The 23,713-nt window shown below is 39.7% G+C and overlaps 1 protein-coding gene across 4 annotated transcripts in view; it reads left to right on the plus strand.

Moving 5' to 3' along the window:
- The window catches only part of ARFGAP3 (ARF GTPase activating protein 3), a 94,485-nt gene that overhangs the window by 22,703 nt on the left and 48,069 nt on the right, over positions 1–23,713 (plus strand). For 3 of the 4 annotated variants that reach the window (XM_073317157.1, XM_073317146.1, XM_073317127.1), the window contains exons 6-10: positions 4,252–4,333; positions 5,708–5,767; positions 6,003–6,047; positions 8,752–8,798; positions 9,903–10,048. In XM_073317157.1, coding sequence (XP_073173258.1) covers positions 4,252–4,333; positions 5,708–5,767; positions 6,003–6,047; positions 8,752–8,798; positions 9,903–10,048 — 380 coding nt within the window. The remainder of the gene's footprint in view (positions 1–4,251; positions 4,334–5,707; positions 5,768–6,002; positions 6,048–8,751; positions 8,799–9,902; positions 10,049–23,713) is intronic. The other variant, XM_073317136.1, reaches the window with a different exon arrangement.

Genomic DNA, 23,713 nt, shown 5'->3' on the forward strand with positions numbered 1-23,713 from the left:
AAGTGAGCTGTAGCTCATGAAAGCTTATGCTCAAATAAATTGGGTAGTCTTTAAGGTGCCACAAGTACTCCTTTTCTTTTTGCGAATACAGACTAACATGGCTGTTACTCTGAGTACTTCATGCTGTCACTATTCTCTTTTAATTTTAGTTCAGTTTTCAGCTGAATCTTAGTCTGCCTCACTTCCTCTGTGCCCGATGCACCTTTCTACAGTTTCACATAGAAGTGATAGAGGCAACATTCAGTTCAGTTGTTACAGCTTCAGTAGCGTGGGCAGTATGGTAACAGAAAAATCCAGATGCCTGGACTAGAAAGCAGTTTTAGCAGCTATGATCTTAAATTTGTAGTAATTTGATATTATTACAAACGACATCAAGTATTGCCATAGTAGAATGCCCAAAGAGACAAAGAACTTTTCAGAAGGTTCAAGCATATTTCTCAATGGGGAGAGAAAGATGATAAGAGAAACACAGCAATGGTCAGTTTCAGTTTTCCACAGAAAGTTAGCAGTGACTGGATGACTACCATAGCAAATATCAGTGTAAGTAGGGTAGGATCTCAGGCTAAAACAGGAAAAGAACAACTTAAGAATCATTTAAACAAGTTAGATGTGCTCAAGTCAGCAAGGCCTGATGAAATACATCCTCAAATACTTAAGGAACTGGCTGAGGAGAACTCTGAGCCATCAGAGAACTTGTAGAAGATCAGAGAGATTCCAGAGGACTGGAAAGGGGCAAATATAGTACCTAGCTATAAAAAGGATAAGGACAAACCAGGAAATTATAGACATCAGCTTAACTTCTGTATGGCAAGATAATGGAGCAAATAATGAGTTTGTAAAAACCTAGAAGAAAATAAGGTCATAATTAACAGTCAACATGGACTTGTCAGAACAAATCATGTCAGACCAGCCTAATATCATTCTTTGACAGGGTAACAAACCTTGTGGGTAGGATAAGAAGCAATGGGTGTGATATCTCAACTTTAGTAAGGTTTTTGATATTGTTCTACATGATCTTCTCATAAACAAATTAGAGAGGTATAGCCTACATGAACCTTCTATAAGGTGGTTGGATAAGGGTACTCAGAGAGCAGTTATCAGTGGTTCACAGTCAAGCTGGAAGGTCATGTAGAGTGGGGTCCTGCAGGGATCTATCCTGGGTTCAGTTCTATTCAATATCTTCAAAAATGATTTGGATAATGGCATAGAGAGTACATTTATAAAGTTTGCAGAGGATATCAAGCTGGGAGGGGTTGCAAGCATTTTGGAGGATAAGATTAGAATTCAAAATGATCTTGACAAACTGGAGAAATGATCTGAAATAAATAGGATTAAATTCAATAAGGACAAATACAAAGTACTATACTTAGGAAGGAATAATTAATTGCACAAATACAAAATGGGAAATGACTGGCTAGGAAAGGCAGAAATGACCTGGAGGTTATAGTGGATCACACACTAAGTATGAATCAACAAGGTAATACTGTTGCAAGAAAAGCGAACATCATTCTGGGACCTATTAGCAGAAGTGTTGGAAGCAAGACCCGAGAAGTAATTCTTTCACTCTGCTCAGCCCTGATAAGGCCTCACCTGGAGTTTTACTCCAGCTCTGGGCACAACACTTTGGGAAAGATGTGGACAAATTTGGGGAAAGTCCAGAGGAGAGCAACAAGAATGATTAAAGGTCTAGACAACATGATATACGAGGAAAGATTGAAAACAATTTGGTTTGGTTTGTCTGGAGAAGAAAAGACTGAGTGTAGGGATGTGGTAGCAGTCTTCAAATACATAGAAGTTGGTTATTAAGAGGAGGGTGATAAGTTCTCCTTATCGACTGAGGACAGGACAAGAAGTAATGGGCTTCACTTGCAGCAAAGGAGATTTAGGCTAGACATTAGGAAACAATTCCTAACTGTAAGGGCACTGGCACAAATTACCTAGTGAGGTTGTGAAATCTCCGTCACTGGAAGTTTTTAGGAATAGATCAGTGCAGGGGACTGGACTAGATGACCTGCCAAGGGTTCTTCCAGTCCTATATTTCTGTGATTCTGTATTGACAGACTAGCCCTTGGTGTGCAAAATACCCATTCCTTATCAGTTTACTAACGTTGGTATTAAAGTTGTTATAGTATAATAGCGTGCACAGTGCTTTACAGGCAAATAAAAAGTTACCCTCGGGTGCTTACTAGCTACATTAGCTAAAAAATGACAATGAAAATGACAAGACTACACTGGGTATAATTTTGGGGGGAATTTAAGGAGAGGGAGATGTCAGCAGTTAGTAATGGGTAGGGCTCAGTGTCTATCACGGAGGTCGCTGATTCCGTGACTTTCCGCGACCACTGTGACTTCTGCAGGGGCCTGTGTGCCTGATCCCAGGGCTGCCCAAGCAGCTGACTGCGGGGCCAGCTGCTCAGGTGGCCCCCCAGGGACAGCCACACCAGCCACTGCTCCGGCCCCCAGAAGCTGTTGCCGCTGGCCCTGGCCAATCCCACCCCAGCAGCACCCCCCCCCCCTCCTCCCAGTCACTCCCCCAAGATTTAATCACAGGTATTTTTAGTATAAGTCATGGACAGGTTATGGGCCATGATTTTTTGTTTATTGCCCATGACATGACCGTGACTTTTAAAACTTACTAAAGTTTACTTACTAAACTTACTTACATGACTTACTAAAAATATCTGAGACTAAATCGTAACCTTAGGAATGGGGCAGTACTGCTCTTAGAGTGCAGTTTCAATGAAAAGCAATTCTTTTACATTTTTTCTCAGTTTTCACTTGAAATTATTTTTTAAATGAATTCTTACTGTATTTATAAGGCTTTTCAGAAGTTGTGAATTTTTTAAGACGGGATTCAAATGTATCTGGCTGCATGATTTTGTGGTTCTTATCACCATTAGTACCTGAGTGTCTCACAAACATTAATACATTTATCCTTTATAATATCTCTGAGAGGTATGGAAGTATATCCTCATTTCATAGATGGAGAACTAGGGCAGAGTTTAAGTTGCTTTCCCAACACCACCCAGGAATTCTGTGGCAAAGCCAAGAATTTAACCTAGCTATCCTGAATTCTGATTCAGTATCTTAGTGACAAGACTTCCTGGGGCTGCAAAATAAGTGGAAGAATTCTAAGCATAAAAGTTATCATGGAAGATGATGTGAAAACAAGAGTGGAAGAAAGGGGCTAAGGAATACTTGGGCAGAACCAAAGAAGAGAGCAAGAAATGAAGTAGAGTTGTAGATGGGAGTAGAGTTGTAGAGATCCTTGAAGCTTAGGACCAGAACCTGGAATTTGACGTGGAAGCCAGTAAAATAATTTAAATAGAGAAGTGACATGGTCTGAACAGGAGAAAGAGATGCTTTTCACAGAATGTTTTTGGATGGCCTGTAAAGGAGGGACTCCAGAGAGGAGCAGGTTGGCGGTAGTCCTTGCAAGAGATAATCAGGGCATTGACAACGATTTGACAATAGGGTTGTAGGAAAGCATTAATTTGAATTGTAAAGGAAGAAAAAGCAGGAGTTGGTGACAGGTGCATTTTGGGGAGAGAGCATAATAAATTATGCCAAAGTTGCAAGCCTTGCTGGTGGGTAGGATAGTGAAATTTTCTATCCCGAAGAAGAAGAGAGTGTTGCCAGGAAAAGATGAGATGGCAGCTCAATGTCCAAAATGAAACATTAAGAGAGTTTGAGATGCAAGACTACAGAGAAGGGAAGAGTTTGGGAGTAGAGCAGTAAATAAACTGTGCAGCTTTTCTGTAGCATATAATCTTGGTCAAAATGGAATAACCAGTGTGGAATAACGACAGACGTACTGTAAAATATAATAAAACAATTATACCCTAATCTTTAAGTGCTGAGCACCCTCACCTCCCCCCCCCCATCCCTTTGAAATAAATGGGAGATTGCAGATGCCCAGCACCTTACGGAAAAATCAGGCCATTAGTGTTTATCTTCATTAGAAGCAGCTGTTTCTGGTAAATTTAATTGCTCCCCTATGTGGCTTGCATATTATGGTTGTACCTATTTAACAAAAAAAAAACCAATTACTAATTGAGGGCAATTTTTTAAACAAAAACTGTAGCGACGATATGAGAAATCAAATCCAACAGTTACCCCAAAATGTGTCGTACTGAAAGTGCTAAGATCAGTCACTGCCTTACTTAGTCAATGCAGATACTATTTGTATTTTACTTAATGCATTTTATTTTCTGTACATTTTTATTTAGTAACTTCCTTTTCCTCTTGCAGGTGAGTAGCACAGAATGGGCATCATCGGAGCCAGTTTTTCAGAAGGAGGATTCTTCAGAAATCATTCCAGAATCTAATGAAGGTATGGTTCATCCTCCATTAACAATAAACTAAGTTTACCTCTGTGTTGATTTTAGTTTCTAATGCTACTTATTATAACAGTAACAGCTACTCACCATGTAATTGTGTTCTGCTGGAAATAATTTAAGAAGCCTTTGGGTAGGTAGGGAACACTGTGTAGAGGGGTCATGCTGTGCTGTACAGGACTGTACAGTGTTAGAGGCACTTAAATTTAATTTGAAACTCCTTGGGCCAGATTTTACTCTTTGATCCATTAGACTTGGTCAGGTTGGGAATTACTGAAATCATAATGTAAGTCTTACACCAGAAAGTCATTTTAATAATGTATTTAAACATTTAAAGATATTTTATTATGAGTTAGCAGTTCATAGGCTACTAGTAGATTAAAATTTGATGTTGCTAGGATACTCGAGGGCTTCTTATCATAAATCAAGTAGCAGATTAATTGTCTAAGATTTTATTTTTATTTTACTTCACATTTGTTAAGTGAAATATATGGATAGATTTTTTTTTTCCAGTGTAGTTTTGTATGTGGATTCACAAAACTATTCTGCTTATGTAAATAAAAAGTATATTGATTTTTGTTCTGTACCATTACAAATCTGAATTCTGTATTTTAAGAATGCAGACAATGACCTGAAACTCAGCCAGAGACTTAAGCACTATTTATATTGAGAACTAAACCTTGTTTGCAGAACTGGCTTTAAATATGATTTAGAAGTGGCTCAGGCTAACTCAGTTTGTCTGGTCTATGTGAACCAGCCATTACATTTTCTGTTTTCCTACTAAGAGCTGTAAACAGGGAAGGGATTGTTATGCCATGTCCTGCTGCCCAAGAAAAACATGTTAACTTGAACCAGTTTTAAATAGGTTTTAAAATCAATTCTGTTCAAATGCATTTTTCCTGATTGTATCATTCTGGTTTTCCCATATTTGGTTACATCCTTGCGATAACACACGTGAGCCAAAATTTTCAACCTCTGGTCCCTGGAATTTGCTAATTTTTACTTCTGTATCTTCCAAACATATTTCAGACTTCTAGTTTTCAGGTTTTGTAGTCCAAGACAGACACTGGAATTTTGAGCAGTTACAATCACATACAAATTATCTCAATATCACTAAAATGTCCCTTCTACCTGCTGTTTTGTGAGTCACTGGTAATGTTACTACAGGAGAAATGTAAATTTACCTGCGCATCAAGCACTATCATGGCTCTGTGCAAATACAGAAAATTGCAGGGAAATGAAGGGAGAACCAGGTTTAAGAATGTGGGCAGGGAAGTTACCTTAAAAAAAATATTTTCTGAATACACGAGCTGTTCAAAACATCCTAATAAACATACTTCTCTTGTTCTCAATTTTTTTTACATTTTTAGGTGAACCAGACCACGGCCCAAGTGTTGATTGCCTTAGTGTCTCACCAAAAGCTGCATTAGGTAATGACCCTAAACAGACAGATGAACAATATATTTTATTCCAGTACATGTTGTTAAAGAAAACGTTGGGTTGGGAAGAAATGTGCGAGTCTTATTTTAATATTTATGCACATGGGCTACTGAAACAGATTAACTTGTAATATAACATGTTAATACAGCTGTTTCTGTTAAACAATGTATGACACTTAAAAAGTGATTTTTACTCAGTGCTTTTTGTTTTTATTTCTCATTTTAGCCGAGTTGCTGAATTTAAATGCTGCAGGCATCGCACCTAACAAAGGTGATCATTAATGTTTTAGACCTCCTGTTGGGCTGCTTCAGGTTCCACACTTAAGCACACAGGTGGAATAGAGCATTGTACTGTGATTCATGGCCTGCTATTTACATTAAGCAAACACACGTTTCACTAATAGGCTTGTCTGTCTGTCTTGAACATAATTTTTGCTCTCTTTCCAGCAATAATTTTTAGTTTAAAATAATTTTCTAATTTATTGCAGAAAAAGTAATATACATTTTTATCAAGTAGAGTTCATAATTTAAGCAACATTGCAGAGCTGTATCTTACAGCATAAATGAAATAGTTGTAGGGTAATTACTTGAGGTAAACATAAGAAATTCCGTTTTTCAGAAATGGAAGAAAATATTCTCAAATATATTATAGTTTTTATGATGATTTTAGTATGTCATTATAAAAATGATGGTATTCACATAGGGGAAAGTGTCTGTCCCTTCATACTGAGTGAAAATGGCATACTGATGTCAAGAGTAGAGCAATTATTATTATATAAAATTTTTAATACTATATTTACATGGCACTTCACAAGTATAAAGACATAGTCCTTGTACCAAGGAATTTAAAAGCTAAATAAGTCAGTAATAACAGAAAAGTTACTAGTTGAAATGGACCGTCTTGAAATGGAAAATTTCATTCAGTATATATTTACAGAAAACTTGTATTGCAGTAGAAAGCTATAGTACAAGAGCAAGTGACTCAAACAAATTCTAGCCCAAATCATTCCTCCTAGGTTCACCCATGGAGAGGACTCTGCATACACAGGTCTTTGTGTGTCGTCGTCCCCCATGTCTCTCTCCGCCCTCCCCCCCGACTCCCATCTCTCTCTCTATTAAAATCTCTCTGTATTTCCGGGGTGCATGTGGGGAGAAAGTGTATGCTGAGAAGGTTGGGGCTGGGGAAGAATGGGGCCCAACCAGAGGCATACACATTGTCCAGCCCCATGTAGCTTAGGCAAAAAAGATAATATAGACCATGCTACCAGGGAGAGAGAGAAGAGGATGCTGGAGGCTTGAGCTAGTGCGGAAGCACTAGGTTTTGTGTGGATGGATTGGCTCTTGTGGATCACTGAGTCTGCCTCGTTTACAGGAGTTGTTCCTGTGACTTATCCCCCCAGCAGAAACAATATTCTTTTCCCCCAACCCTGGAAGGGATGATCCAGGCTAGTATCTTTAAAGTTGGGTTTGTTTATGAATTGGAAATTAGTCTAGAGTATAGGAAAGGCAGATTCATCCTCCCATCCAAATATATCTGAGCGTCCTCATTATTGAGTGGTGCAGATTCTGCTGCAGATTTATACATAGAAAAATACTAGGCAAAAATAACTTCATTAAAAAAAATCTTCACAGCATTATTTGGAGCTGGAGATAGGTCTGTAGCTAATAAAACGTTGAAACAGCAACTATGTAATAAAACATGGCACACCTTCCAAAAGTTAAATCTTTTGGGTACGTATAACTGGAGCTAGAGAGATCATACCTGCACTTGTTCTGATTGAACTAGTGCACTAAAAATAGCAGCATAGCCACGGCTGCATGAGCAGCAGGACAGGCTAGCTGGTCCGAGTGCATACCTAGAGTTTCAGACATCTACACAAGCAGTAAATTACACCTCCAGCTCCAATGTCCTTACAGTAAATGCAAGTTATTATGAAGGTACTATTATTATACTGAGATTTGAAGTCTTTGGTCAAAGTGAGTTTCAGTTCGTACTTGGAAATTATTTGTTAGTACTTAGTTAAGTTTAAGGAAGAGTAGTATGCCTAGGGTACATGTTTTTCATATTTCAAGGAATATGTGCCACAGAATTAAAATAAATGCCTTTACATTTATATTGAACACTGAAAGACCACCTGTTGCCTATAATTCTCTGTCATGTAAGATGGCTTCCAATTAATTTAGAGCTTAAACAAATTTCACAGTGTACACAAACATTCATTGGAAATTCAGATTATTATAGTGAGAATAATCTGAAATTTCCTATTATGAAAGTTATATGCTTTGGCTTAATGTGTCAGTCACTGTGAAAGAGTACAAAATTTTCTTCACTGTTTTATTAAAGTCTTATGAACAAAAATCTACTTTTTAGGGATTTGATGGACGTTATGCAAAGTAACTTCACTTCATTTCCACACCTCAAAATTTAGTATTAACACTATGGTTGAAGTTTTCAAACCTTAGGTGCCTAAAGTTAGATTCCTAAATTGATATTTATGCACTTAAATAAAAACAGTTAAATGAGCACTCTAAAAAAGTAAGTTTAAAAAGGCGTTTAAATATAGATTATAAATCACCTAATTTTCAGAAAGGTTGAGCATCCACAAAACCTGGTGATGTCCACAGGAGTTATATATGTATGGCCACTGTTAGAGACAAGATACTGAACTAGGTGAACCTTGAGTCTGATCCGGTTTGACAAATCCTTTGCTCCTATTTAGGAGTCTGATTTTAGGCACCCAGGTTTGAAAATTTAACCATAAATTGTAAACACTTACAAACAGGAAAACAAGATACATCAAACATTAAAGTATAGTGATACAGCTAATTTCTTCATATAGAAACTGCAGTATTCTAAACCAGCAGAATGAACTGCAAAACTTATCATTCAAGACTTAAATTGTGGAAATATGCATCTGCAAGTATTGGATAAATGTAAAGTTATATGCCAAAGTAATGGTTGTTAATTTTTGCAGAGGGCACCTCCATTATAAAAAAGAAGCAAAATCAAGCGAAAAAGGGGGTAAGTTTATAATTAATACATATTTTGGCCTATATCATTTTTTAGAATTTTAAAAGTATTTAAGCAGCAATACAGAATTTTTTTATCTAAGTGGTTTGTGCAATGACTGTTTTGTATCAGCAACAATATGCATCACTAAAACAAATAAGAAAATCTGAACTATGACAAAATATCCAACAACCTTATAAACAAAATGGTCTTCTAAACTCTTGTTCAGATGCATTTGTTTCAATGTTTACTAGTAGTAGTATTATAGGGTGGAGTACTTTATCATCTATAAGTCATTTTCTGATTGCATACTATAATACTGAGCACTTACTGAATCTGGATGTACATATGCAATTAACTGAATTCAGTAGACATTTCGTATACATACCCGAGAGCAGAATTTACTTTGTGTATGTATTTTATCACGTTCATGGTTTCAATTACATTTAACATTTGCCCCCAATCCTGCAAATCGCTGTATGCAAGTGCACCGCCATTGAAGCCAGTTAAGCTGTACTTTGGCTCATAGGTATATCTGCATTAAGTGAATTAGATGAGCAGGGCCTAAGACTTTTTATGACAGTACTTTTATGTTAAAAATAGCTTTACCTTCCCCCCCCCCCCCCCAAAAAAAAAAAAAAAAAGCCTTCTGTCCTGTGTACTTCAGGGTTTTTTTTTAATGGATACAGATAAATTTAATGCAAAAACTAACAATGAAATGTTAAGGTTGAGAAATTAAATATATGAGAGCTAGGAAATTGCATGTAAGCTCCTATCCCAATAACAACTGAGTCTCCTTTATATTTTATGGTGTTCAGTATAGAATTTATCACAATAGTAACAAGGTCTGACAAACTGCAGGATGTTCACCAGGCTGTAATTGCTGTTTGGGAGACTAAATAAGTTCCTGAAAATCAAAGGGGGGCCGAGAGCAGCTTTTAGGAACATATTGTATGGTCTTCTCCACTCTGAATTTTTATTACTGATACCAGATTCTGTGGAATCAGGTACAGTACTTGATTCTTTTATCAAAAATATACTAAACCATAGGACAGTTAATATAGTTACCTATAGATATAAAGCCTTTCTTTTTTTTTTTTTCTTTTTAAAATAAAGCTTGGTGCCAAAAAAGGTGGCTTGGGAGCCCAGAAGGTGAGCAGCAAGAGTTTTAATGAGATTGAAAAGCAAGCACAAGCTGTAGATAAAATGAAGGAACAGGAAGATCTACATGTCAGTAAGAGAACTGAGAGGGAAGAACCATTGTAAGTATGAATTACTTATGAAATACTTATACAAGATAAAACACAACAGTTACTTTGTTAGATTTATCTATTAACATTTTGAATAACACCAAGTACTATTTGGTGCAAATAAAGCTTCAGTTGATGTTTGTATTTTACTGAAATAACGTAGCTTATATGAGTTGAAAAGTAACTTGCAGAAAGCTGTGTTTAAAAATAATACCAACAACATGAGAAACTTTTTTTGGCAATAGTGAAGAAATACAATGAAACACCATTTCCTGTTTCATCTTCTATTAAAAGCAAGGAATAGTTTGAGTACTGTTACCTGTACAAATCCATGATCGAGTGTGTCAGGCACATCCTATATCTTTATCAGAACCTTCTAAAATACTTTTGCCTGTGGGTTGCCTCATGTGTATTCCATAGGTAATGATCATTGAGACCCAAAGCTATATAAGGAGTTATGTACCCATCCTGTCCCTTGGTTCTTTCCAGTTGAAACCTCTGTAGCTTCTTCCTGCAGATTTCAGATGGCTATATGTTTTTCTTTCATTATTTCTAGTTTTATGGTCATTCTCAACAAAGTTAAATATATTTAGCAGTTGACTTGTATATTTAGCAGTAAACATGTACTGTTGCAAAATGAAGTCCTCCTTTTCCTGGAGCCAAGGGCGCCCTCCTTCAAAAACCCATTGGGAGTTCCCCAGGTTGTTTGTAGCCCATGGGGGTCATCCAGAATTCAAATTACCACTTACATAGGGCTTGTCTTTGCTGCAGTGTAGCCCAAGATATATCTCAAGTGTTATCCCTAACCCAGTTCCCATCCGCACGTAGAAATCTCTAGCTCAAGTTTTTAGTGGTGCTTTAAACTCAGGCTTGCTGTCCCATCAGGGTATGTTTACACTGCAGCTAGAAACAAACCTCCCATTGTGGATAGATAGACAGGAACTACTATCTATCTATGGAGCTTGAGTTAGCACACTAAAAATAGCAGTATAATTGTTGTGGCTTGGGCTCTCAAGTCCACTTAACTCCCTGAGTCTGAGCTCGAGAGGCTAGCCCAAGTTGCTGCAGGAGCTGTGATGTCCACAGTGCTATTTTTAGTGTGCAGCTCACACCACTAGCATAGGTCTACCCTGGCCGGGGTAGATTTGATTTAAATCACTAGTCAGGAAGACTTGATTTAATCATGGATTTCTTCATAAAAGTGCATTCCTGTTGGATGTTATAACCTTGATACATATTCTTCACAACTCAGAGATAGATATAGATGTAGGTTTCAATTTTAGAAGGTACACACTATACATTTTTAAGTGATTTATTTTGAAAACTTTTCAGATTAGTTTTACAGCTATATCAGGAAAATGAATGATTTTTTTTGGTTATTTAATTTACCAAAGGTAATTGAAGCAGATATTTATGAAGTCATTGGGAGGTGAACTATCTCCAATTCAACAGGTTAATCATTAATATTTGAAGGATTTTCTTGTCATGCTGTATTAGGAGGAGAACATCACCAGACAGACATTTAAATTGTTTTATTTAACTAAAACAACGTTATGTATTCTGGATTTTTTTTTTTCAACAGCAAACATAGAATATTTTAACAAAACAAGCATTTGAATTTAGTTAAACATTCAAGTTTTTTAAAATCAGGTTTGTTTTTGTTAAAATTGTTTAAGTAAAATAGTGAAATGAAATATATTTTAAAAAAAAATTAAATCGACAATGTCAGCCAGGTGAACATGAGAAACTTAAAATATTGGCTTCTGCAGTTAACTCAGTCACCTTCACCTTCATTTTCCTGTTTGTTCATAATCTGGAAAAGAAAAAAAGCTTTCCTGCTTTTTCAGGTCCCAAATGATTTCTCAGTTTGGAATAAATTAGAACAAAGGAAGAAAATATCTTTCTATACCGGCAAAAGACGCTACTGCTGTTAAAAGTGAGATTATCACTTCAACAGTCTCTGAATCCAAGTGCTTAAGTGACTTTCACAAGTTCATTGGTGTGACTTTCTTTAAAACATCATCAACAAACATATTTCTTGAATGGTTCACCCTTAGCTCTGAAGTTTATTATAGTTGGCATTGTGGAGGGATGATTGCTGGATGTCCATGTCCTAGCCAACTCCTCTTCTTGAGCAGTTAAGGTTTGACCTTGGTACCGAGTATTGAGAATATTTGCAAGAAAATGAGCTGGAGATAGTGCTTGTCCCATTCGTTTTTTTTAATGCTTGTATTTTAAGATCTCACTCAGTTCCTTCCAAATTTCAACAGCGTCAGCAATAAAACAGCTATTTCTCTGCATTTTGTTCAAGGCTACAGAAATAGGCTTCAGGGTACTCGGCATGTGTTCAACATTTCTCTTTAGCACAGTGTTGAGAACTTTGTGAAAGTGCCATCTATTTTTTCACGATTTTGTTCACAAACTGTCATGCGGTTAGTCCAGTTCTTGATATAGTGCTCAAAACAGTTCACTACTGAGTTTCATGGCACATCTTGTGGGAGAGTTAGCTTGATTCCTCCCACTTTTTTCAGAGCAGCTGCTCCAAAGTGGTTGTTATGGAAGTATTTTGCAATTTCAACAACATTAGCCTTTATTTCTGGAACACTGAAGTCTTTGGCTAGGAGGTGCATCAAATGAGCACTGCAACCGTATGTTATTAGCTTGGGACTCTTCTAAATTTCTTTTTATCTTGGTTACATTTGCAACATTGCCTGTGACCAAGTTGCGTACTAGACATTTGAATTTTTTTTTCACAGTTTGTTATAACTTTTTTCTTGTAAGTATTCTGCTGTGTGCATTTCCTGATGTATCAATTGTTTCTGTAAGGGAGACGTTCCCTTCTTCTGTTGTCACACAAGCACATCCAACAGGATCATTGTGGACATTGCTCCACCCATCAAGACTCAGGTTAACAATTTCACCCTCTAGACCTTTTGCACACTGCTCAATTTCTCTTTCATACACTTTATCCATACAATTTGCCTGTGACATCTGCTCTATTGTATGGACCGTATCCTGGTCTTAATGACTGAACCATGTTAATTAAGTGTGGGTTCTCAATCATACGGAAAGGAGAGTTTGTTGCATAAACAAACCGGGCAATTTTTTATCAATTACCTCTCTATGTAATCTGCTGGTTCTTATCACAAACTTATCTATGGCAGTTTCTGGATGATGGAGTTGTTTTTCTTTTTGCCAACGGTGATATGCTGTGGCTATGTGACATACATGATGTAACTGAAATACTATCATTGGCAGCTAACTCTGAAACTATAGAAAATGATGGTGATCTTGAAGGTGGATAGTCTTCAGAATCCCATGTGTTGAGGATGGATTCTCCTAAACAAAATAAGTCAATGCAGTTATTTAATTATTATTACCATACTGCTCATTTAGTATTACTCATTGCATTCACAGACACTCAGTACTACTTTAAAGGTGAAATTCTAAAAGGAAGTTCTGCCTGTTTCGGCTATTTATTTTTAATCACAACTGCATCTAAAGTGATAGTATATAGAATAACCACTATATTCTTTGGTCAAACATGAAAATTCAAGAATAGTCCAGAAGGAAGACAGGCAGTCCTTAAGAAAGAATTATGAAATAAAAAAGTTTACCAACCTGCAGATCTTGCGTGTTCAGACATGTTCCTTTCATCATCTTCAATGCAGCTTCCTCCTGAAAAGGAACACTTCTCATGATGATGTTTCATGGGTTGTTTTGGGCAACTGGGCCTTGCATTTCTTTGTTGCACTCTTTTCATTTTACGTGCATGCCTGTCTTACCCACAGGTAGAGGAACTTCATTAAAATAATGCCAAACTGGGTCTCTTTTATGGCCTGTTGCCATTATAGGTTTTCCCTTCTAGCAACAGAATGGTATGGTAGATCTCAAATCAATGAAGGCTACGCTCAGAAAGACCTCAAGACTTCTGGAATATTCTGCTCAAACAGGTTTCAGAGTAGCAGCCGTGTTAGTCTGTATTTGCAAAAAGAAAAGGAATACTTGTGGCACCTTAGAGACTAACAAATTTATTTGAGCATAAGCTTTCTTGAGCTACAGCTGCATCCAATGAAGTGAGCTGTAGCTCACGAAAGCTTATGCTCAAATAAATTTGTTAGTCTCTAAGGTGCCACAAGTACTCCTTTTTTTTTCTGCTCAGTTTCACTTTTGTTTCTACTGCCTGTCCCTCCCTTCTCACATTTCTCTCCAGACTTCTTCTCCTTGTCCAGAACTTTTCCGCCCCCAACAATCTTGTATTATTGAACTTTCTGAAACTTTGCACTTTTAGAGAGAGGTAAGGGATTGACTCTGTACACAAATTTGCAGAGGGACAATAGCGTTGAGGTCTGTTATTTCTTACCTTTATATACTGTCTGTCTATCAACACACACACACATTTTTGCTGTTATAACAAGCATGTTGTTTCTGGAGACACAAATCCACAGTTTGAGAACTGCAAAACTAAGCATCTCTGATAGTATCTTCTAGACCGGGGTGGGCAAACTTAACATCTGGGTGGGGAAATTGCATGCAGGACCATGAATGTAGGGCTGGGGTAGGGGATTGGAGTGTGGGAGGTGGTGTGGTGTGAAGGAAGGGGCTCAGGGTAGGGCAAGGGGTTGGGGTGGAAGAGGGGTGTGGAGTGCTGGAGGGGACTTAGGACAGGGTGCAGGGAAGGGTGTGGAGTGCAGGAGGGGGCTCAGGGCAGGGGGTTGGGGTGCGGGGTTCAGGAGGGGTTTGGGCTGTGGGCTCCAGCCCGACGCCCCTTACCTGGAGCGGCTCCAGGGTGGCAGTGATGCGCAGCATTGCTAAAGCAGGCTTCCTGCCTGCCCTGGCCCCGTGCTGCTTCCGGAAGCAGCTGGCACAACGTCCCTGTGGCCCCGGGTGGGGGCAGAGAGCTCCTTGTGCTGCCCTCACCTGCGGGTATCTCCCTCGAAGCTCCCATTGGCTACAGTTCCCCATTCCTGAACAACGGGAGCTGTAGGGGGGGCAGTGCCTGCAGGCGAGGACGGGCGTGCGGAGCCCTCTGCTCACTCCCTCCAGGGACTGCAGAGACGTGGTGCTGGCTGCTTCTGGAAATGGCGTGGGGCCAAAGCTGGCCTCAAGGTGTAGTTTGCCCACCCCTGTTTTAGACTGAGCACTGAGTCCAATTGTGTAGATAGAAAGATTAACCTAAATAATCTACGCAGAAGCCCCTGGAATCCCATAAAATTGGGTCCCTAATCCATGAACTATTGGAACTCATTTGCAAAACTTTTCTTAAACATTATATGAATATATTGTCTCATACTATAGAATTAGAATTTATAATCCCTTATTCCATAATGAGATATCTTTGAGCTATAATGTATCTTTATCTTTAGATAGGTTTTTTCCTCAAAAAGCATTTTGTCAAAAAAATCTGATTTTATCCAATTTTTTTTTATCATTGATTTTTATCCATCCTGACCCTGGCTGGGAGGCTTACTACTGGCTGCAATATAAACATACCTTCAGAGGGTATTGGTTGTGAAGCTCATGTAATGCTGATGCTTGAGCTAGTAATGCATTGGGGATGCAGCTACAGGCTACAAGCTTGAGTTAGCACAACTTGTTAGATGCCAATCCAATCACTCGGTGTCGCTCAAGTATTATGCCACAGTGTGGCAGCTCTGACTTGAGCTTTGTTAACTTGAGTGTAATAACTTGAGCTAACCGTTTTAGTGAAGACAGACACACAGTGTTATCACTTTGTTTCCAAACTTATCATCATCTTGCACTGGTTCTTCGCTCCCATGGGCTTTAGGGCACATTCTACTATCTTTAAGGCAACTACTGAATTTTGTCTCAGAAACATCCCTAGGATAGATAATAGAGCTGCTACCTGGTGCTCTGTCCATAACTAAGAAGCATGAATCTCTGTATATGTCTTCTAGTTTTGATAATGAATTTGGAAGACTCATTATATTTTTATTTAGTTATCTCTTCCTTAGGGCCAGTATTACTGCTTGCCAATCTCCAAGTGTGACTCTGTGAAGACGGTACTTAATGAAGGAAAACAGGCTACACATCTGTTAATGAGGTTCTTTAGATGATTGCCTTCACAGATCTGTAGGACCCATGCTGAGTTTCTACTTCTGTGGAGTCTAGGTAATGGAAGGATTGGAGGGACAGGGCTGAGGCTTTGGCCCAAAGAGCTTGAAACAGTGAGGAAGCATACATGTGACCCTCGTGGCCAGAACCCCCTAGAAACTTGTGGCAAAAAGTGTGGGGTGCACACACATGCCCCAAATATGTGGATCTTTGTAGGCAATCTTGTCTCACTCCAGTTATAGGCAAGTCTTCTGTTTTTTTTTCCTTAAAATGCTTACTCTTTGATTTGTAACCTCTAGGTGGCAGTGCATACAAAATTTAGAGAAGCATGAATATACTTTAACTCACATGGGGCTCCAAACAATATCTCTGCTGAGTTTAATTTAAAAATTTGGAAAAATTCAATAGGACTTCATAAAATAGCTACAATGTAAACATTGCTTTCAACTCACAAAAGTTTTGAGGAAAAACCTGTACTCTTTTTTAAATGTAGTGCATAATTTAAAACTCTTGTGTACAAGATTTCTAGGGTTTTAATCCTTTCTGTCCTTCTGCTCTTATTGCCCTTTGCAACAGAGTGGATAAGTGGACTTATTCAGAGCCATCAACATGCTGTTTATTTTAACCAGAAGCAGATCTGAAGGTTTGACGTTGCTAAAATATCCTTGATAAACTGTGCTCTTCAGCTCGGTCCTTAAAATCTTGGTTGGTTGGTCTTTTAAAAATTAAAGTCTAGTAGAAGTTTCAAATTGAACTTGGCACAACCAGTTTCAGTTGCCCTATAATAGAGCCTGCTGTAAATGGGGGAATTAATAAGAACTTAATATACTTGCCTGAAAGATATGCCCTGGTTTGAAGACACGTATTTTTCTTATTTTCTTGGTTTCATTAATGCTGTCACAGAGGTGTAACAGTAAGTCTTTATTTATAATTGCAAAAGTCAAAATGCATGTTTTTAAAAGTGAAAGTTTTCTCAGCATGTAAAAACATGCATGGCTTCAGAATGGATAATTCCAAGAAAAAGCTCCCTTCGGTTACGTTTACTTCTAATGCAGTTTTTTTATTTCTTTTGTTATATATCCATTTGCCTAACTATCATAACTGCTTTAATTTCTATTGACTGTTATTTATACACCTTTTTCATGTCTTCCATTATGGAACACTTTATTCAGTGAATTGTAGACTTAAAGGAGTACATGAAGGCTTAAGAAACTTGCTTTCCTTTATAGATCACCTTCAACTTAGTGATTTTTGGCCATTTTTTCAGATTTACTTTTGTGCATATTGACTTTTCTGGGATATATATGTCCATATACAGTTTTAAAAAGAGTTAAATTTAAATGTTAAAATGTTAAGGTAAGGTTGACTTTTTAGTTTTAGCTAATGTACGTGTGGAGAGAAAGTGACAGTAATCAAATGTTTAAGATTGTTTTCTCTCTGAGAGATGTATGTAAATATCTCACTGTTAGAACTAGTAGGTTTTATATATTCATTGAGAAAATATACTTCAAAGATTTCATTCTGTAATTTTCTTGTCACAATCATAATTTTAAATGTAGTTTGACGTTTTCACTCTTTATTATTTGAAGAAATATATCCATCTGTGTAAGATTATAAGTCGTATAAAGATCAGACCTTTGCCCCTTTGTGTTTTTAGGTGATGCAGTATAACTGTATATTCAGGGATATGTACATTTATGCCTTAAAAATGTACATAGTAAGGAGTACACTATTACTGTAGCTAACCACATTGCCACAGGAATACAATTTCCCTGATGTACCTTAAGAATTTTAAGGGGGCCACTAATATGTTTTAAAAGTATTTTTGAATATGCATTTATTTTAAGTGTACCTGTGCTACAAGATTTTAAATGTTACCTTCGTGGCTGAGGCAAGATATTGCACACTTCTGCATTTTGGCACTCTTTAACAGCACTGTATTGCTTTAGGGAATGTCCTAATCAACTAATTATGGTTTATTTAAATCAGCAGTAAGGGGTTAAATTGAGTACATAACATGGAGTATTGTAATGGCTTGTCAGCATTCTTTAGCATCTGACTGGCTGGTATGCATTTATATTAAAAACCTCTTTGAAATTGAAAACACTTAATGTGCACGTACAGTATCTAACCCTCATGCTGAAATATCTGATTAAAACTTTGTAATTCATTTCCATTCTAAGATCTTCTGTGGAGGGTTTGTCTTAGTTGGTTTTTATTATAAACTTCTAAGCACTGGGATTTGAAACAGAGGCTAATCACATTCTTAACTGCTGATGGTATAACAGTACTTGCTATCCTGCTGCTTCGTTTGTATAATCCAAAAATATGGAGGCAGCATGATTATGTGTGGAAATAAGAGAGCCAGAAGGCAGAACCAAGCAAAGGAATCAGCCTTTTGAAGATGGCTTTTGAACACATACTGGAGAGACAGTACTCTTTTAAAAATTCTGTGTATATGCCAATTACCAGGAAGTCATATCAGAATACATCACCACAAAAGTGACACTAGATAGTTGAGAAGATGTATTGATTCTGAGCCCTGAATTGAATTTAGTTGGACTAAAATTCCATCAGTAACTTTGAGTATGAAAAATGTATATTTTTCACCACATAATATCCAGATTTTCAAAAGGATGGCTGGCTGTCTTCTTTGTGGGTGAAGTTTACACTGGTGTTTTACATGTGCAATTGATTTGTGGTTGTGAATCAGTTAGAGAGGCAGGTATCCTAATTGACACCTATAAATCATTTTGTGGGTACAAAAATACAGGAGAAAGTTTTGAAACTTTATTCTTAGTTCAAATACCTTTGTTCTGGAAAAAATAAAAAAGGTTTAATTTTAAAAGTTCTACTTGATTTACATGTATACTAAAACAAGTTTGTATAAATGTGATCTTGCGTATATTAGGATGTGCACTTGCTTGAATCTCACTTTGCATGCTTAAGTAGAAATATGCACACACTTCCCCATTTACATAATTCCTCCTCCCAGGAAATGCGAAAAGTACATTAAGATAACCTTATCGTTGAGATTTTACATGAAAAAGTTTGGACTCGTGGGAGAATTATCACAGCAACCCTAACTTTCATATGTTGCTTAGGTTAAAGGGTTAGTCAGTAGCAAATACTGTTGTTAAGGTAGCACAATTGTTCCCACTACAACACCCTTTTCTGCAGCCCAGCATCTCCCACAATTCCTGATATCTGGGCTGCTCTCCTCTCCGCTGCTCACAGAAGCAAATCAGAGTTTTGGAGCTGCATGGACTGGCCATGCCCCCTCCGTTCCTGCCTACTGTACATTTCTCTGCCTCTGTGGCAACACAGCAAGCAGATGGCAGTTTTTACAGCTCCTGCCTTCACATCTGGGAGGGGGGGACCTCTTTGTTAAAACTTGTGGCAGTGGTGAGCAATGACCCCTTCTCCCTTCAGGCCAGTTTTTTTAGCTGGGCAGTGGAACCCCCGTCATCTCAGCTGCAGTGCCTGCCTCCTGGCTCCTTTTGACCTTCCAAGTATGCTAGAGCAGCCTAAAAAGCACTAAATGACATCCAAGTGGTGTTCCATCAGTAAAACTGCCCTTCCAAGCTCAGCAGATGGTGAGTTGTGGTCAGACTGCACCAGTGTTATGTCCCTAAGTCTATGTCCTGGGGCTATGGGTGGCACAGGTTTGTAGGATCCCATACCCTTTGGAGCAACTGCGACTCTGATGTGGGAAAAAATGGATTAGGATACTATGGGCAGAGTGGGGACAGGCTTCAAGGATGACAAGGGGGACCCCAGTCAGCTGATTCAGGGGGTAAGTCCCAAGGGGCCTCTGGAGAACAGAGAGGGCAGACTTACAGGGTCACAAATCCTGTCCTTCACAAGTCCTAAAATGGGTCCTGAGTCCCCTGATAAAAGAAGTAGGGATTGTAGGAACACCCCATCCTTCCCAATTTGTCCAGAAGGGGTCTGGAAGTTGTTCCTCTCCTGGGGGAATGGGATCCAGCAGGGGTGGATTTGGAAAGAGATCTCCCGAGAGGATTTAGGGCCCTCAGCAAGGCTAGCTGCAAAAGGCCTCACAGAAGCTGCAATGGAGTTTGTACGCTCTCTAAGGAAGCTAAAAAAGCTAAAAAATCAAAGAAAGCAAAAACAGGGAACAAAAAGTGTCGAAGATCTAGGACTCTGAGTCTGTTGACTCCTCTTCCACTTCATCCTTCACAGAGAATGGTGAATTGTCAGGCTGTGACTCCAATCAGAATTGGGGAAAGACTCAGTAAAGGTTGTTTTTTTCCCCTGAGAAATTCAAGGCCAGGTGCAGCAAGGTTGTATCCATTATTCAGATTCAATCTTAGAAATAATCTGGAGAGTAAGCCTCTGAGCAAATTTCTCCCCTCTAAATACTCCCCTGAAGCTGCAATTTCCCTACACTCCTTCAAGGATATAGTCAGGGATGAATGGGATAATGAGATTAACAGAAATTCTCTCAGCTTCTATAGGATTCATAAACCAAAAATCCCAATTACTGAGATACTAAAGGTTGACACTGACTTGGCATCCCTGGCTAAAGGTATGTTTATCCCCTCAGAAGGGGAGTTCTCTCCTGATGATTCCCACAGATAGAAAAATGAAGGCCAGAGTTTATAACAGACTGATCACATTCTTAATTACAGATAGCATAACCAGCTACTTTAAAGTCTTTGAGGCCTCCTCTGCTTCTTTCAGGGCATCCCTGGCAGCTGCTTGATTTGCAAGGATATCTCTCTACTGTCTGGAAGATCTCAGAGCCCTCAAGGATAGCTGTCACCGTGACTTTCCCTGATAAATGCATTCATTGCTGACGCCTCAATGGAGGCAATGAGATTCTCTGCCAAAGCCATGGCCTCCAACTCAGTGACCAGGTTCCATCTATGGCTCCATCACTGGAAGGTAGATAGCTGTGCGAAGCAGGTGTGGTGCTCTACCAAATTCACGGGAGCCCTGACTTTTTGAGAGAAGCTAGACAAGGTAGTGGCAGGCAGTGCTAAAAGATCTAAAGAGTACCTTCCATGCCTTTAAAAGAAAGGACAGACTGGCCTTCATCCTCTCAGAAATAGCCGTGAAGAGACAGCAGGTTCTCCAGAGGAAAGCTGTGGAACCGTGGCTCAGAAGGAAAGGCCTGAGGGAATCCGGTCACTCCCAAAGCCTCTTTATGTCAAAGACCACATTGGTCTCTGCCTGAAGCTGAAGATTGGAGGCAAGATTTCCAGTATCCTGGAGGTATGGGTTGCTTCAATCATTGGCCAGTAGGTCACGTAGACAGTGAGTCAGGGATACTCCCAAGTCACGGGCTCCACTCCATGTGTTTTTCATCCAGTCTGCCATATCGAATGACCCTGCAAAGAATGGTCTAATCCAAAATGAGATTTCTGTCCCCTAGATATGGGAGAAAGAGAGCATGTTCCCTCTGAAGAAAGATTCTCAAGGCTCTTTATAATTCAGAAGCATACAGGGAGAATCTGAGCCATTCTACAGCTCAAAGGGTTCAACAGGTTGATGAAGAAACCAGCGTTTCAGCCTGTTTGGTGTCATCCCTGTCCCTGGGGATTTTCTGACATAAGTGGATTTGACAGATGCATACCTCTGCATCCTGATCAAACTGTGCCATTGCTAAGGTTTGCCTATGGCAGGAAGCATTTTCAATAATAGACTTTCTTGTCGTTGGTCCCCAGGTATCTTTACAAAGCTCTTGGTGGTAATCATAGCCAGACTCAAGTCACAGGAGATTCACCTGTACCACTTCCTGGATGACATTTTTAATCAGAGTTCGATCCTCAGCAACAGCACACACAGCTATATTCTGCAGAATTGTGGCTTTATTATCAACACCAAGAAAAGCTCCTTGATTTGGTCCACCCGTATAACTCATTTGGGAATGGACATACACCTTAGTAGCCAAGGATATAGCCATCTCTCGAGAAGTATCAGAAGAGTCAAGATCTCACGTTGTTTTGGAACTGCAAGAGGCCCACTACTACACTGAGCCTTCAGCTACTAGGCCTCCTAGTATTGTGCACAGAGATCACTCCATGTGTGCATTCACACATCACTTGACTTCAAGGCTTTATCTTAAAGATATGGGACAACTCCCCAGAGTGCATGAAAGATCAACTGAGGGTTCTGACACAGGTGCTCAACTCCTTAAAATGGTGGTCTGCCCAGTGTCCACCTGTATCCCTTCCAGATCCCATGATCCTCACAACCAATGCCATTGCAAAGGGATGGGCTGCACACCCGGCATTCCAAATGTTGCAAGGCATCTGGAATTTGGAGGAAAGGTCCCCAGATAAACCTTCTAGAACTAAGAGCATTCAAGCTGGTGCTGTGAAAGTTCCCATCCAGCCTTGAGGGCTACCATGTTCATCTTCGAGTGCTTGCTCATATAGATTCCATTCAAGGTGTGTGTGGACCCACGTGGTGTTGGAGATTTTTGCCTTAGAAATATCCATAAGATCGGCAGCGGCACTCTCTGGTATATTAGGTGCTGCCGGCCTTACTCCCTCTCCTTTCCTTCTTACCGCCCGTGACTGTTGGTCAGAGCGCCTCATCTTTCATTGCAAGAACATTAGAGGTTGTTAACAGCCCATTGTTGATCTTCCTGGTATATAGTTCTTAGGTACTTAGCCATTTAGTTAAGTGTTAGTTCTTAGTTTAGTTATTAGAGTCACGGCTAGGACTTTGCCCCAGCGTGGGGCATGCCCTGTTCTCTGGGCTTCAAACCATATTCATCATGCATGCTTATTAGTGACCCCCACAGCAGCTGTTTGAAGTGCTTGCGGGAATCCCATATACAGGACAAATGCAGGATTTGCAAGGAGCGGGATATCCACTTGAAAGCCCTCCTCATGGAGGCTGCACTTTGTCCGGTGTCGGAGCCACTCCCAGCACCTCGGCATCAGTGTGGAGCATCTCCGCAGGCACCAGGCTCCGCCCAGCACCATTCCCCGTCTCCAGTGCCCAAAAAGTGGCAAAAGAAAAGAGGCTCCCCGGCACCCATCTAAGGAGGGGAAGGGGGCTCTGGGCAAAGGACCTAGATCAGGCCACGTGCCTGCCCCAGAGCTGCAAGGGGATATTGCTATGGTTGGACCCCCTAGCCCAACCAGGGATCCACTTCCAACTCCTGGGAGCAGCAGGGGACCCTGGCTGCTACTGGGACCTTTGACGCCTGAAGACCTTATGGACCTGCGAGTACTACAGACGCTGCACCAGGTGCCAGACATGGTTAAGGCCCTGCAATCCAAGGGCAGGCCTGCCATGAGACTTCCCTCAAAGAGCAGTGGAGTGCCATCAGCCCCTGGATCATAGGCGTATGTCCCTGTCCCTGCAACCTAGAACCCCGGCCCCGCAACCTCGGTCTCTGTCACCGCACTCTCCTTCCATGAGGCATAGAACGCTGGAATTGAGGCACCGGTCTCTGTACTCTCAGTACTACCTAGCCTCTTGCTAGAGACTGCCCCAGTGCAGGTCCCTATCTCATGGATGATCTCCCAGGCATTGGTCCCCACCAGCGCAGGACTGCTTGTCGTCACGGCACTGATCTCCCATTGCCCTGGTACCATTCAATGGACAGACACTGATCTCTGC

This window comes from Lepidochelys kempii, chromosome 1, assembly GCF_965140265.1.
Source record: "Lepidochelys kempii isolate rLepKem1 chromosome 1, rLepKem1.hap2, whole genome shotgun sequence".
In the NCBI taxonomy this organism is placed as follows: domain Eukaryota; kingdom Metazoa; phylum Chordata; order Testudines; family Cheloniidae; genus Lepidochelys; species Lepidochelys kempii.